The sequence below is a fragment of the Nesoenas mayeri genome, assembly GCF_963082525.1.
Source record: "Nesoenas mayeri genome assembly, chromosome: 3".
In the NCBI taxonomy this organism is placed as follows: domain Eukaryota; kingdom Metazoa; phylum Chordata; class Aves; order Columbiformes; family Columbidae; genus Nesoenas; species Nesoenas mayeri.
Window position 1 is genome coordinate 110850801 of NC_137544.1, and position 14877 is coordinate 110865677.

At 42.3% G+C, this 14877-nt stretch overlaps 1 protein-coding gene across 3 annotated transcripts in view; it reads right to left on the reverse strand.

Annotated features, from left to right (window-relative positions):
- The window catches only part of GPCPD1 (glycerophosphocholine phosphodiesterase 1), a 45999-nt gene extending 36044 nt beyond the window's left edge, over positions 1–9955 (reverse strand). The window contains exons 1-2 of one of the 3 annotated variants that reach the window (XM_080341588.1): positions 9821–9955; positions 992–1077 (exon numbers count right to left, since the gene is read on the reverse strand). In XM_080341588.1, the coding sequence (XP_080197714.1) occupies positions 992–1040 (49 nt within the window). In that variant the 5' untranslated portion in view covers positions 1041–1077; positions 9821–9955. Of the gene's footprint in view, positions 1–991; positions 1078–8877; positions 9366–9820 lie in introns of those variants that run through there. The other 2 variants (XM_080341589.1, XM_080341587.1) reach the window with 2 other exon arrangements.
- Between the last annotated feature and the right edge of the window lie 4922 nt (positions 9956–14877).

The following is a 14877-nucleotide window of genomic DNA, read 5'->3' on the forward strand; positions in this document are numbered from 1 at the left end:
ATGTTGCTGTTTGTAGAACAGCTGAGAGCTCTGAAAACCTACCTCTTCTCTTTCCCAAGACTGCATCTTGTCACTGCCGCATCTCAAAGATCTCCCCGACCAGAACCAACACTATCAATACTGTCATACATCTTTGTCACCTCTTTATGCTATACATATGGTAAATATGTGTAGTAAGTAATATTTCCATGTAATTCTTTGTAACCAGCCACTGAGGCAAGATCTAGCCCTCCCTAACACTAATTTTTGTTCGAGGTGTTATCAGAACAAGAAGTTACACATCTGAAGTCAACTTTGCTAGTGACGGTGCAATCACAACATTGGAAGCAACACTGTAAGCAAGACAAAAAGAGCATAGCCTGCAGTACTCTACTGTATAGATACACCAGTACTTCACAGCCTCATTTGATCAATTTATTCTTTAAAGTTTTCTCCAGAATGCTATAAAAACACTCCTCTTTACTAGAGGCTTCATGTCCACATCATATGTCAATGTTCAGTTCCCAAATTCCTAGTGAAATGGAAGACACACAGCAGAGGTCTAACATGAGCCAGATGTCAAAACTTTAAAAATGTTTCTATCATTTCTTCCCCAACTATAATACACACTTGTGCCATCTGGTATTTGTCTGTAACAAGAATTTTGCCAATCTGTACATGCTCCCACATTCATCTGCTTCTGTTAGGTAGAAGCAAATGAATGTGGGAACAACCACCAATTATTTTTTTTGTGATCTTCCTTGAAGTTTCTAAAGATGAAAGTCAAAGTAATAAGCACAATTTATCAGCACTAAATCTCAGTGTTCTACATTTCCAAATTCCTCTGTGAAATTTCTTAATTAATGTACTTTACAATTACTTATTATTTTGATATTTGAACCGACTTGTTCTTTACCTCTGAGGAAAACAGAAAAGACAGCTTTTGAACATTCTTCTATTCAGTTTTATTCTAGTTAAACCATATAAAAAGGAGAAAGCATGATTTGGGTACCTGGTGCTGATGGTGCTCTTACTTCGAAAGTGACTTGAGAAGAGGTCATACTTGCAGAGCTTTTGTCTAAGGGTAGTTAAAATCTCCTATAGTGGGAGGAAAAAGATACTACATTTCAGGAACAATACACTACATCTGTTGCTGTTCTAAGCGAGAGGAAACAAATCCCACCACTTATAGGAAAGCAAGCCACTGTTTGAGTGAGCAGTGAAAACTGAAAGCTCTTTCAAACAACCGGGAGCCTCGGAAAATAGCACCCAGCTGCACAAGATGCTGTTGCAACACTGGCATGAGAAAAGGATTACTAAATTAAATACCATACTCAACTATCAGTATCATGCAGTATTCATCAGTCTTAAGCTGAGATTTTTCAAAAACCTTTGTTTTGACTATTTTTGCTCCCAAATAAATCACCGGCAATTACAAGACATTTAACATTATGACCTTTGGCTAGCAGTAACTTCTGACTGTTTCCCCATGCATTCTTCAGCATCTCCTTCAAAACACAAGAAAGGTGTCAATAGACAAGCACTACCACCTCGCAGAAAAAAAGGGGAAGACAGGTGACAGCTGTCTGCTGTCACAGGCAGTGCAATGTTCATCATCTGGCGCTCTGCTCCCCTGCCAATACTTCCAGCCTTTCACGTGGAGTACCAACAACTAGCAGCACCAAGCAGTCTTCAAATCACCACAGTAGGAATGGAATGCATACAGCTTCTGTAGTCAGGACAGTAGTTGGAAGACTGACACTGCTTCAATTTTCCATTCTCCTCCAATACACAATAATGGAAGAAGCTGGCAGAATCTCACTCTCCCCATTGCAACACTATTGATGTAAAATATCCCTATGTATTATTTATGAAAGCAGTAGACACATCAAAGTCCAAGTCCAGGTGTTGCTAGACTAAATGTTATCACCCAACTATATTCCTTCAGACATGGGCTGCAAAATAATCATACTAATTCTATGCAGAATTAACTCTACAGTGCTCTCAACTAATCAGTTTCTTTAAATCATTGTTCTTTGCATTGGTTTTTTTTGTTTGGGGGGGGGGGGGGGGGGGGACACAGCGTGTGGTTTGTTTTGTGGTTTTGTTTGGGGTTTTTTTGTCTTGTTTGTTTGTTTTTTAACCAAGCAAGTAGAATGTTTTTATTGCTACTTTTGAACAGGACGAAAACACATAATTTCAGCATGATGTTGAATTCTTTAATATCAGCTTTAATAATAATGACAAGAAGAACTATGGCACTAGAGAAAAATCCACCTTTCATTAGCTCTACTACAAGCCCTTGCCTTCAAAAGGCATAGGGCAGTTTAACAGATGCCTTGAAAACACAAAAAGCAAACTAAAGTCAGATACCTAACAGTGAAGGAAAAAAAAAAGCTCATAATCAATCATCATTCCTCCTGGGCAATCAGAAAGTTAGTTAAAGTCTGAAATTTAAAGACCAACGATTTTTCTTTTGGATCTTCTCCTCTTCATCTTTCAATCTATTATTTTTCTAACAATTGCTGCCTTTACATTCCTTTTTCTCTTCCCTTCACTCTCTCCACGTCAAGGGAGATGACTTTTCAGTGGTAAAAGGAGAGCAAGAAAATGATAGCAACATAGATCTTTCTGGTCATATATTCAATTTCTGCATGTAATCTTCTATAAGTAACATTTCTGTAAATTATAAAATCCCAAACTACTGAAGCTAGAAATATGCACACTTAATAAACAGGAATTCCATGAAGAGCACACCCTTTATGAACTTTGTCACATGTGCATCACTTAAGTGATCTATACATTAACACTGACACATTCATTTTAGGATTCATTTTTAGCAGTTATTATAGACATTAAACACAGCATGTTTTAGCCCTGAAACCAAACCTGGAATTGTGAAACTGGTCCAGTATGACACAAAAGTGTCAATTTGAAGCAGAGAATAAAAACTACTAGTGTGCACTTAAAATAGCCCAGAATATTTCAGGGCCTTGGCTGTGTTCATTGAGTGTCCTTGCTTGGACACGCTTTAACTGAAAAGGCAAAGGAGCCAAAGGGGAGATAAAGTAGGCAAAAATGCCTTGGCAAAGACTGCAAAGCAGGTAAGTGACAACTGAAGCCAGAACCCAGTTAACCAAAGCAAGAACAGGTTTTAGCCTTGTAAAAAAAAAAAAAAAGCTGTTTCCAAAGCCAGTGCAACATGACTCAAAACTAAACAAACTAAACTTGACAAAACCCAACATGTCTAACTCCAAATTAATTAACTACCAATCCATTCCTGGAAAAAATCTGAAGTCTTGTTACTAAATCTATAAAGCTTTTAGCCAATCTTGTAAAAATTCTGTGTACCTACTTGCAATACATTTGCGTGCTTTTCGACATCACCTAGCAAAAGAATATTAATTTTCTATATAACAGTAGTTAATTGTAAGAAGATTTTAATAAACTGAGTTTGTAAAGTTGCCAAAATTCTTCTCAAAGGCATTTTACCTTAAAGACCTACTCAACTTGCCCTAGAGATGTGTATTGGGAGAAGAAAAACTCAAATGTACATCATGAACCACATGGATGATTTTTCTAGCAGAACTGCAGCTACAGGTATTGCAGTTACATTCATGTTTAGGGTCATTTTAAAGAAACATATTTTCTAGCAGAGCACTATATGTAAACATACAACAAGGAAAAAATAGATCTGCTTTTTGTTAATGAATCAAGCCTATGTTGTATATTATCATGTACTTATAAAGCATTCTTACTTTCAACACATGACACAAAATTGTTTTCTTTAGGGGAAAAAAGGCATAAGTTTAACTGTCTCTTTACTCCTTGTTCCTGAGAAGAGGGAGTAGCTTAATTCCCACAGAGAAATGACAAGAAACCCTAGGCAACCAAATCCTCTGACCAGTAGATATCAAGCAATCTTTTAAACTCTATGTTACTTCCTTCAGACTTTAAGTGCTGCCTCACCCAAGCAGCTGACAATAACAAAATCCTCTCTGCTCCCCACGCCTGTAAAGATGGACTGTTTGGGAGAGTGTAAAAAATGCTCAGCTCAGAGGGGTCATAACTGTCTGCTCAGGGGAACTGAAACAAGTTACAACAATTAAAAATGTTAAATACTTCCTAGTCAGCAAATATTAACAAAGTTAACCAAGCAGATTTATGAACTATAAGTCCTCACGCAACTGCCATTTCTAAACAAACTTTGGATCCCAAAGTATTAAAGCCGAACTCACATCTGCTGCAACTACATGCCACCAAATACCAGCCTCGGGTGCAGACAATTGCCCCTCATCCTCTCTGTGGTCAGGCTTTATGGACTGCAACTACAGGTAAGCAAGCAACTAACACTTGAATCTCAGCCACTGCCTTCACAGGAAACAGGTGTGTCACCCAGGTAGACATTCACACAATGGTATCAGCACTTAAAAAAAAAAAAAAAAGAGTTTATCTACATAAATATTCTTCTTTTTACAACAGAATTATGTTCTTTCCTCCACCATATCACAGTTCAAGTCTCTCTCACACACTCCTCCCTTACCTTTCACAATCTCTGTACGCTTCCCAAGGAGATGGTAACGGCACAGCAGCAAGACTGAATCCCGGGGCTGTACTGACCTGTCTTCAAAAGCTTGACTCAGGTAACCCTGCCCCCACCAACCAACCTCACTATATAAAACAGGCTGTCTGCAAGGCTTCCACAGCAGGAGGAAGATCAACAGCCCAGTAGGTTGGGTCACATGCAATCTTGGTTCCCCTGCCAGGAGGCAAAGCTCTCCTCATGGTTTTACATGGGAAGAAAAGCAACTAGGCATCTTGCAATTTCAGAATTCCACTTACTTGCCTTCATATACCCACAAGAAAAGCCACAAAGATTTTAAGCATAGTATTCTGCAGGCTGAACACAAAAGAAAAATTGTACTCTGTGTTCTAATATTGCCTGTAAAGCTTTCCTTTCCCATTTTTTTCTTCTTCATGGGCACTTGAAGGAGAACAAGAACAGCAGGAGTTAATGTACTTCCCTAAACAAAAGGGAACCTAAGCTCTCCCGTCTTGATTCTAAAAGTGCACTTCTAAAAGATGCAGGCAAACAGCCGTGGACCCTGAAGGCACTTCAAAGAAAATAAAACACTTTAGACTCCAGGCACAACACAGTCAACGACTAATGTATCACAAAATATCACAGCTTTCCTCTAAAATGAGGTAGCAAATGGATAAGGAAGACGAAGATAATTTTTAGTTGTAGTTAAAATATACCAGAACATGCACTTAATTTAATAATACCAAGCTTGAAACTCATTTGAACCTTCTGTCTTACAGGTGTGGTGGTAGGTAAAACCTCCTTTATTTCCTTAATCTTTCCAATATATTTTAAGACGTACCAGCTGTTTGCCATCCAATCTCTTTTACTTAGTATTCAAGACTTAGATAAATACACATCAAGTAATCTGGGACAAACCTAGGATATATCCTAGCTGCAAATACTGAACAAATTTTAGACTTATAAAAATTCATAGCATTCACAAAGGCAAATGATATGCTCTCTGTTGATATAATAGAGTTTTTTAATATTAACTCAACTAAGTTTGCAAGGCTCTACTTCTAATGCTCTAAGGGCAGGCAATGTTTGACAGGCTTGAAATACAATTTGATCTTTTTTTCTCCTGCAGAGGCTTACAAGCCTGAAGACCTTTGACTTTCTTGTTGTTGTATAGACAGATGGCTTTCAAAATTAGGCAGGAAACACTTGAAGCAACTATATTAAGATAGACATGAATGAAAAGCTGACTTTATCAACTATGAGTTGGCTCTCAGGGCTGCAGAATTGTTGGTTATACTTTGCAGTAGAATGAAAAAAATACACATTGACATGTGATGGGGGAAGAGCAGGAAGACAGACATACCAAGCCTCAGGAAATTCTACACTACCTTTCTAAATTTGGGGGGGGGGGGGGGGGGGGAGGGAGATTTATATTGAAAATAATCAGAACTCATAACAACAAAAATAACTTCAAGATCAAAGGAGAAGTAAAATGCCACTCTTCCAATTTATGAGTGAAATAAAAAGTCTTCTAAGTTCTGTCCTCTCTAGGATGCATCTAATGGAGTGTGAAATAAAACAACTCATTTTAGCTCCTAGAAGTTAGATAACTCAGATCATTGAGACTTTGACCCTTTGCATGGACGTAGTCAATTAAAGATAATCAATATTTCGCAATGTGCTCATGAGAAAACCAAAAACCAGCAGACTTAAACTGAAATACACTGTGTAAAATTTCTCCCCCACCTCACCTCCCCCAAAGCCACAAAATCCTATCTAAAACTATTAGTAGAAATTTCTCATGTAAAGCTATCAAGCCAAAACTCTCTTGGGTAAGATTATTTTTAAGGATGACTGGATAATACACAACACAGATTTTTCAATAAGGGTAAAATACAGCTTATAAAACTATCCTTTTAATGGGTTAATTTTTTAAGATGTCGAGATATACAAATTTTTATTAGGTACTTAATAGGGTTTTTCAAAGGTAAATAGACAATCAAAAATCAGACAGCTAGGTACCTAGGTGCCATGATAGTCCTGTAATGCATTTTAATACTTTAGAACATCTGGTCCTTAATGTAGTAATATTTTTAACCACTATATTACTGAATTTGCTCAGTTATCTGTAGAAAAATAAAGACCATTTATGTACAAGCAGGCTCTTACGTACTGTTAGCACACACTTCATCACAGACCACAGTGTAGACTGCTGGTACTGCAAAAAATAAACATATGCTAACTTATTTCAAAATATCACTCTATCTTTTTTATACATAAAAATCTAAAGGACAAGGACTAGAAGGCTGCAGCATTTTTGCTTCTAATTTTTTGATTTTAAGCACCACCTTAAAAGTAGAGGCTCATGAGACCTATCAACACCGAGGAGAGGTCCAACTCCAGGCTGAAGCAGGGGAAAGGTGCCATAGTCCCAGGCAAATCACGAGACAGCTGGGAGTGGGAGCTGGCAGGAGCAGGACAATGCAGGGCACCACAGCCCTGCCACCCGCCTTGGGAGGCCTGTGTTTGAACACTACCATGCACTGCAGCAGGAGGTACCGCATTCACCTCTTACAGTCTTGAAAGCTGTACTGTACACAGCAATAGAAAAATCCTCTGTGCATCAGATCTGGTGCTGTGCTGACCAAAGAAGATATATGAGCCTAAGCACACAAAACTGCTGCTTTAAAACAGTTTTGTCATTTTTTACTCACAGCGTTAAGACTCTCAAGCATAAAAATATCAACTCATGCTACTTCAGACTATACCTTTAATATTTAAATGTTATCTATTCAAATCTGATTAAATTTGAAGTACAAAGAACAGATTTTGTTGCTTGTGGTTGTTCCTAAGGACGTCTCAGAATATTATGAACTACATCTAAAGTAACACATTAGGTATGTAATGAAATAAAGCAACAACAGCTGACAACATCTGGATTTTAGAACAAGGTCAGAGGATATGCTTGTCAGGACATCCACTCTAACGACTGGAGGAGAATTTTTAGAAACAACATTACAGCATCAATTCCCTCGTTTCCACCCAAACAACCAGAAGGTTCTTCCCATCCCCTCCTTTCCCCCACACCTTGACTGTGTGAGAAAGGACAGCCACAAAGTCAACAGCTCTCTCATACTGCATTGCAGCATAAACACTGGACAGAAAACAAACTTGCATACAATAATTAGACATGCTGTTCTGACGCAAGGCAGAAATTTTACCAATAGGGCTATGCTGACATGGAGAAAGAACAGCCTGAGTACTGTTTTGAAACAGCATCACATTAGTATATAGCAACAGAGAAAAATACATTCGAGATCCTATTTTCAGTATCAATTTAATGGTTTGCAAGGTCGAGCCAGACATGGTAATCAAACACAAGGTTCCTACCTGACACACTATGTTCACCTATAATGCATCTGCTTTGTTTAAAATAACAGGAACTCAATGGTTTTCAGCATTTCTGAACTACTTGTGCATGACACAGACTGTTCTGTCTCAGCTATGTCACAACAGCTTCGTAGACAAAGTTCTTGAAAAAGACAGGAAATGGCTGGGATATATTTGCAAGCAAAGCATAACAGCCTCGGTTTGATTTCTCTTTGCTGACGTGTTGTTCATTATTAACATGTGGCTGACAAGATCTTAACAACAAGTAGTAATTTAGATCTTTGTAATCATACTAACATTCCACACTTAGAAACGACACGGACAAACAACATATCTAATGCTTCCCACAGCTCCCAGTACAACAACAAACAACTTTTTAAAAGGTTTTTCAAAGCCAGTATCCATTTTATTGAGGAACAACCTGCTTTACCAAGAGATTCTGTAGCAGTTTAGACTAGCAGTTTCTATTCAAGACAAACAGAAGTCCTCTGATTTTTTAGTACTTTTTATAGTTATTTTACAGAGAACAGTGCTACAATAGAAATACATATAAAAGTCTATAAGGAAAGAGATATTTTATGACAAAAAGTAATTCCACTTGTCAACTATTTCACTGTATCATTAACATCTAAAGTATTTTGAAGTGAAATCTCCATCTAACAGTGCATGCTTTAACGAATTAAAACACTAACACCCTGCAAGACAAGCTATCGATTGAAAAGAAAAAAAAAAAAGAAAATATGGGAAAATGAATCTGCACCTCCTGCCACAGCCTGGTTAGGAAGCAAATAACAAAGTTAATCTGGAGTTGTCTTATTAGTCATAGGAGATCAAGAACAGAACACAAGCTGTTAGTATTGTTAATGTGTTCCTTTGGTCCAGATCAGAGACAAAGAGCAGAACACACGCACCCGCACCAACCCGCCCGCCGCACCCCACTGGCCCGCCAGACCGACCGGACCTACCGAGCGCTCCCCACCCGCTGCGGGCAGCGGCTCCACCGCAAGCCCCGCACAGCGCAGCACCGCGGGAGACGGCCCGCCCCGTCCCGGCCGCTTACATAACGCGGCAGCTGCGCGACCGCCCCGGGCGAGGGCTTTCAGCGGGGACGTCAATAAACGGATCCGGCGTGTCCCAGCCCGGCAGCTCGCCAAGCCATGCTCGCCAGGTGACAGCCCGGCCGCCGCAGCGCTGCGGCCGCACAGCCCCACCACGACACCCGCCCGGCAGCGCCGACCTGGCCAAGCGCCGCTCCCGGCTCCCAGCCCCTTTGTGCAGGGCTGCGGGCGGCGTTTCCCGGGCTCCCTGCCCCTCCTCCCGCGCCCGGGGTCCGTGGCCGCTGCCCAAGGCCCTCTGACAGCGGAGGGGAGGGGAGGGGGCGGCGCGGCCACCAACCGGTTCCAGCTGCCTCCGGCCGAGCCGGAGAGGGGGCGGAGCGGCGCGGAGGAGATGGCCCCATGTGACCTCCCCTTGCCGACGCGTCACTGCCCGCGCCTTCGGCTCCGCCCTCCCCGCCGCACTCAGTACGGAAAGAGCAGGCAGGGTGGGAAGACCGTGTCTTTTCCTCGAAAGCCCTAGGGTGGGGTCAGGGGGCGGGGCTAAGGAAACGCGTGGCGGCGAGAGGAGCCGGGGCGCTGGGAGGGGGCGGCCGCGCGGGACAGGGGGAGCTCCGCCCCCCTCCCAGCTCCTCCCAGGGCCGGGCACCAGCAATGCCCCGCATCGCAACCGACCGAGTGCCGAACATCGTTCCCCCCACACCTCCCGCGGGGAGCGCGGCACTGCTCCCGCAGCGCCCTCCCGCCACCGGGGCGCGAACCCACCCCCCTCAGGCCCCGGGTCTCCTCAGGAGCGCGCACCGACCGTCCTCCACCGCGCCCCCGCGGGTCCCGGCCGGCCGTGTGCGCTAACCTGGCGGAGAGCTGCACCGGGCTTCCCAACCAGGGCTGCGAGCAGCGCTGCCCGGCTCGCTGTTCCTCCTCCCGGAAGCCGGTGTCCGCGGTCGCTGCCCAGGGCCGCCTGGCAGCGCGGGGCATGGGGCGCCCGCCAACCGGTTCCAGCTGCCCCCGGCCGGGCCGGGGAGGGGCTGCCTCGCGTGACGTTACTCCCCGCGGCTTCGGCCCCGCCTTTCCTACTGCAGCCAATCAGAAGCGAGCAGGAAGGGCTGTTCCTCGAAAGCGCTGGGTGTCCGAAGGGGCCGGGTTGGGGGCCTGTTCCCCGGGGCCGGTGGGGTGGGTGTACGTACAGGGCTAAGGGCTGGGAAAGGGCCTTGCTGAGGCAAGGGAGGATTCCACCGCCACCACCACCTACTCACCCCCTGAGGTCACTTTGCCTCAGGCTGGCTCCCCAGTGCCCAAACTGGGAGGGTGTGGGCTGCTCAGGGGCGGGTAGCTCTTTCCTCGAGGTGCTGCTGGGTTGCAATGACTTAGGCCAGCTGTGAGCTCATGGCATCATGGGCACAATGACTTTTCTTGTGGTATGGAGGGACAGGCAGCATACCTTTCTTGAGAAAGGCTTTGGTTGCTGTGGATTTGATATTTGTTGGTGGCTCTTTATCTCCATGAGTGTTTTTCTGAGCCTCTGCTTGTGCATGTGTCCCAGACCCACAGGCAGGATGCAGCCTCCCTTGCCTACTGAAATGTGGGGTGGCAGAAACTGGCCCACCACACAGCCGGGTCGAGGCTCCCAGGGAGCCCCTCTGCTTTTGGCAGGCTCTGCAGGCTTCTGCACAGGTCCAGTTGCCTGTGTGCCCGGTCGTATGAGCAAATGGGCTGTCATTCATGGTACAGCTGAAAGCATATCTTCACAGAAATGGCTGCTGCAGATTAAGTTTAATCAAATTAAATTTTAAATTGGATTCTATTCTCCTAGCTGTATTCTTTTGTTTGAATAACTATTTTAGCATAAGTGGCCAAGCTTACTGGAATTCCAGGCCACAAGTCATGGTTGCTTGGTGACTGATGGAGGGGCCCTGAAGACCAGCACCAGGAGACAGAGGAAACTCTGTCATAAGAGGCTACAAACCAGCTAGTAAAAAGGTTGCCTGGGGGATGGAGAAACAGCATCCAATAAGACACAAAGAAGCCCCAGACCCAGATTTACCATCAGGCATGGACAGCGTGTGAAGGACACGTGAAGAGCGGGTGCATAGATTGTGAGGGTTTAAAAGCCCAAGCCTCTTTTGCCTCAGGGTCCCTCCCCTTGCGAGGCACCCAGCCCAGACTGTTTCTTTCCTGTATCTTTCATATCTTTCAAGTTATTTTTTATCTTTTGATTAAATTACTTTTTTTTTTTTTTTTTTTTTAAGCACAGATATCTGGACACATTCCTGTGTAACCTCATCTAGGTGTTCCTGCTCTGTCAGGGGATTGGACAGGATGATCTTTTGAGGTCACTTCCAATCCCTGACATTCTGTGATCTGAGACTATGCCAGGGGAAACCTAGGGTCAAGAGCATTTTTTTAACACAGGTTAAAACAGCCATTCCCCACCCGTCTTGGGCAATGGATGGACATAGTCCTGGGCAACCAGCTCTAGGTGGCCCTGCCTGAGTAGGGCGCTTGGCCCAGATGACCTCCAGAAGTCCATTGCCCCCTCAACCATCCTGTGATTGTATGATCTCAGAGCTGTCTGGTGCAGGTTTCCCTTTGCAGAAGAAAACTCCCTGCTGGCTCATTATGTCAGAGAAGTGGTGTTTTTTCTCATCTGTGCCGTCAAACCTGGGGTCAAGAACATTTCTTTAACAATTTCACCAAGGCATATCAGTGTGGGAATGTCCATGCTGGAGTTTTGAAGCCCCAGGCAAAGTGTGATACTTGTCTTAGTTTCAGGTTAGCTGAGACCAGACCCTTGGATGAAGACCCTGGGTGGCTTTGCTGCATTATAAGATAGTTGTATTTGGCACTACAACTTCGTGGCTTTCCCGAGACTTGATTTACTGAGAAAAAAGCTATCCCACTGTAATTCACCCAAAAAAAGTATTAGCAAATAAAGGGAAAATGTTTTCCTCTGCTTTTTTTTTGAGGGAGCTGGTGCTCCATTTTGCAGCAGAGCTTTGGAGTTGTGACAGTATGACAAGTCCGGTCATTCTAATAGGAAGCTTGCATAAATAGTGTGATAAGGAACTGGATTCTGCTTTATACAGCTTGTGTCAGCTGGTAAAGAAGCTGCAGTCCATATGTGTGGAGAAGCCCCTTATCCTGTCTTGCATTGGGATTTAGTGCTATTGCTAATATGCTGCTCTGTGCTTTCCTTCTATCCATTGTTTAAATAAACAGAGGACTATTTTCCATTCATTCATGCCCTGCAAATCCAGCCATGTTTATAAGTAATTTGTCACAGGGACCTGGATGTTGTAGGGAAAATATCAGATGTTCTATACCAGAATAGTATGCAATACTTCTGAATTGCTGAGGTCTTTATATGAGTACTGGAGGATCAGAGTACCATGCCTAAATTTAAAAAGGGTGAGGGGAGGTGTGCAGTAAAAGGAAGTGATAGCTGAAAGCAGTTTGTTTTGAAACCAAAAACACATGAGGAATTCCTCTGGCTAAGGAAGAGGGAGGGTAGGTGAAAAGTGCTTGTCAGAAAGTGAGAATCTTGTTAAACACGAATGTGAAATGTCCTAGTTACAAACCCTTAGTAATTAAGTAAACATTAGGAACTATCATTTCTACATGTGTGATCAGTGTACTGAAGAAAGGAAGAAGAAACTTTAGAAGAAATACTATTTAGAAAAGAAATTGCCTACTTGTGTTCTCTTGCCTTTTAAAATATTTATTAGTTTAAGCAAATTGTTGTAAAGCTGGGATAGAATTTAACACTTTCTAACATGCTTTGTTGTGTTAAATTTTTCAAAAATAGCTCTTTGTGGTGCCAGCATCATGTTATAAAACAGTATCATTAAATTTTTGTCAAGAACTAGAAGTGTAACACGTGGTCTCTTTCAGCCCTAGTGTTTATTCCAGAAAATGCCTGCAACCAGTCAAAACTATTATCGTGTTTCCCACACTAATTCATTGTAGCAAAAAGTTGCAATTTAAGCCCTAAATGGATTAATGAAATACTCATGTGTTCATTCTATTGGAGTTTTACATCTCCCTACTATTTTGGTAAGATAAAAAAAGCTAATATAATCAGCTGAATTGAAACACTAGAAAATTCTCTTTTTCTCCTTGTAAACTAATGTGGTTGATATCAGCTAAACACTGACATTCTGTTCAAAGACAAAATGTTTTAATTCTTCAAGTATATATTCATTCATTTGGAAAGAATGTGAGCAGGAATTTCTATTCTGCATTAAGAGAAACAGCCGATTCTACACAGCATAATTTGTCACAGCACTTTCAAGGGCTGATTGTCTTTAAAAGTAACTCTGTTTGTCAAAATCAGAGATAATGTTCTTCATTCCGTAATTGATAGGACTTTTCAAATGGAAGAAATGTTGGGTTTTTTTGTTTTATTATTTTCTCTAAACAATTACTGTTACCATGATTGCATCAGTAGGACTGCTCTTTGGGTTGAGGCAAGTCTTCTGCTCTGTTCTCTGCCTCAACCTGTGAGATCCCTATCTTGCCTTGTTCTTAAGCCTTTCACTGAAATACAAATTGTAATAACTTTATTCCTGTGAATAATTCCATTGCACTACCTCTTGGTCTTGCTGAATAAAACAAAAGCAGCTAATTAAGAATGATGATCAAGTTTGTGCTCACTGTGAAGCAAGTAGGAAAAAGGTGAGATGAGAAATATTGTTATATGTCTTGGCTTAACCTGGAAAAAAGTCTACATTTAATTAAGCTTGCCAGTGTACTTTTTCTTTTCTCCCTCTTAAGGAGTTGCTTCAATATGGTTAGATCAGATAAGGTCATACTTGGCCATGACACAGCAAGCAAGTCTCAGATACACCTTAAGACAGTATTAATATAAAACTGTACAGTAATTAGGGCATGTAGATTAATTTATAGAACTCTTCTTAAATATCTGTCAAAAAAGTTAAGATTGCTGGTCTGCTTCTCTTAATACATAGCAACAAAATAAAAACAAAAGAATGGGGGTTTATGTCATAAAAGCTGACTCGAATCAAGTTGCTGTTTGCAAAACTCACAAAGAGAACCGGAAAGACAACGCTACAAGATCTGTTTCAAGTGTGCAAACACCAGCTCTGTTTGAACTATGTGTGCACACATTGGAAAGAACATTTTCCCCTTTCCACTGTAGTGGTTTAATAAGAATTACTAGTACTTTGCCAATAGTGCCTGGCAAACTGCTTTTTCTTTGTTCTGACAGTGATACTGCTGTGCTGAAGTGGCTGAGGAGTGACAGACGCAGTGTGCGTGCAGCGTCCCCAAATGCTGCGGAACCTGCCTTCAAATGGCACTGTGCTCCCAGCCAGGACACGGGCTGTGAAGTGGGGCTGGAGGTGCTGTGTGCCACAGGCAGAACATCAAAATAGCCTTCAGGCTGTGCTAGTTGAGACACAAAGCCCAGTGGGACCTATGCAGCCTGGCTTTTATAAATAATGACAAGAATACTTGCCCAAGTGCAAGAAATAAGTGGTTGAGGCTGACGTCTAGAATACACTAGCAAAAAGGCACTAGGAAATGCCTTTGAGGTTTTATGTCTGTTTCTGTAGCCATTGTAATATTTTCTTCAGCTGCAAAATTATAGCTTCAATGTATTGATTCATACCATAAGTAGTTACAAAGTAGTTACAAAGACTGTGAACATCAAATTATAGATATGCTGCTTCATCCTTCATAGTTCGCATTATCAGTTCCCAGTCAACTGGTTATACTGACACCACTGCTTGCACCTGATGAAAGCTGTGTGTATTTAGATTAATTGTGCTCCTTATTTTACTGCATTTGATTTTTCTGCAGTTGTTCTGGCTCTGGGTTATTGTGAATAAAAATAGCTGGTAAATTTATGCAAATGAATGCAAAGCATTAGGCATTCGGTATCTCCTTAGG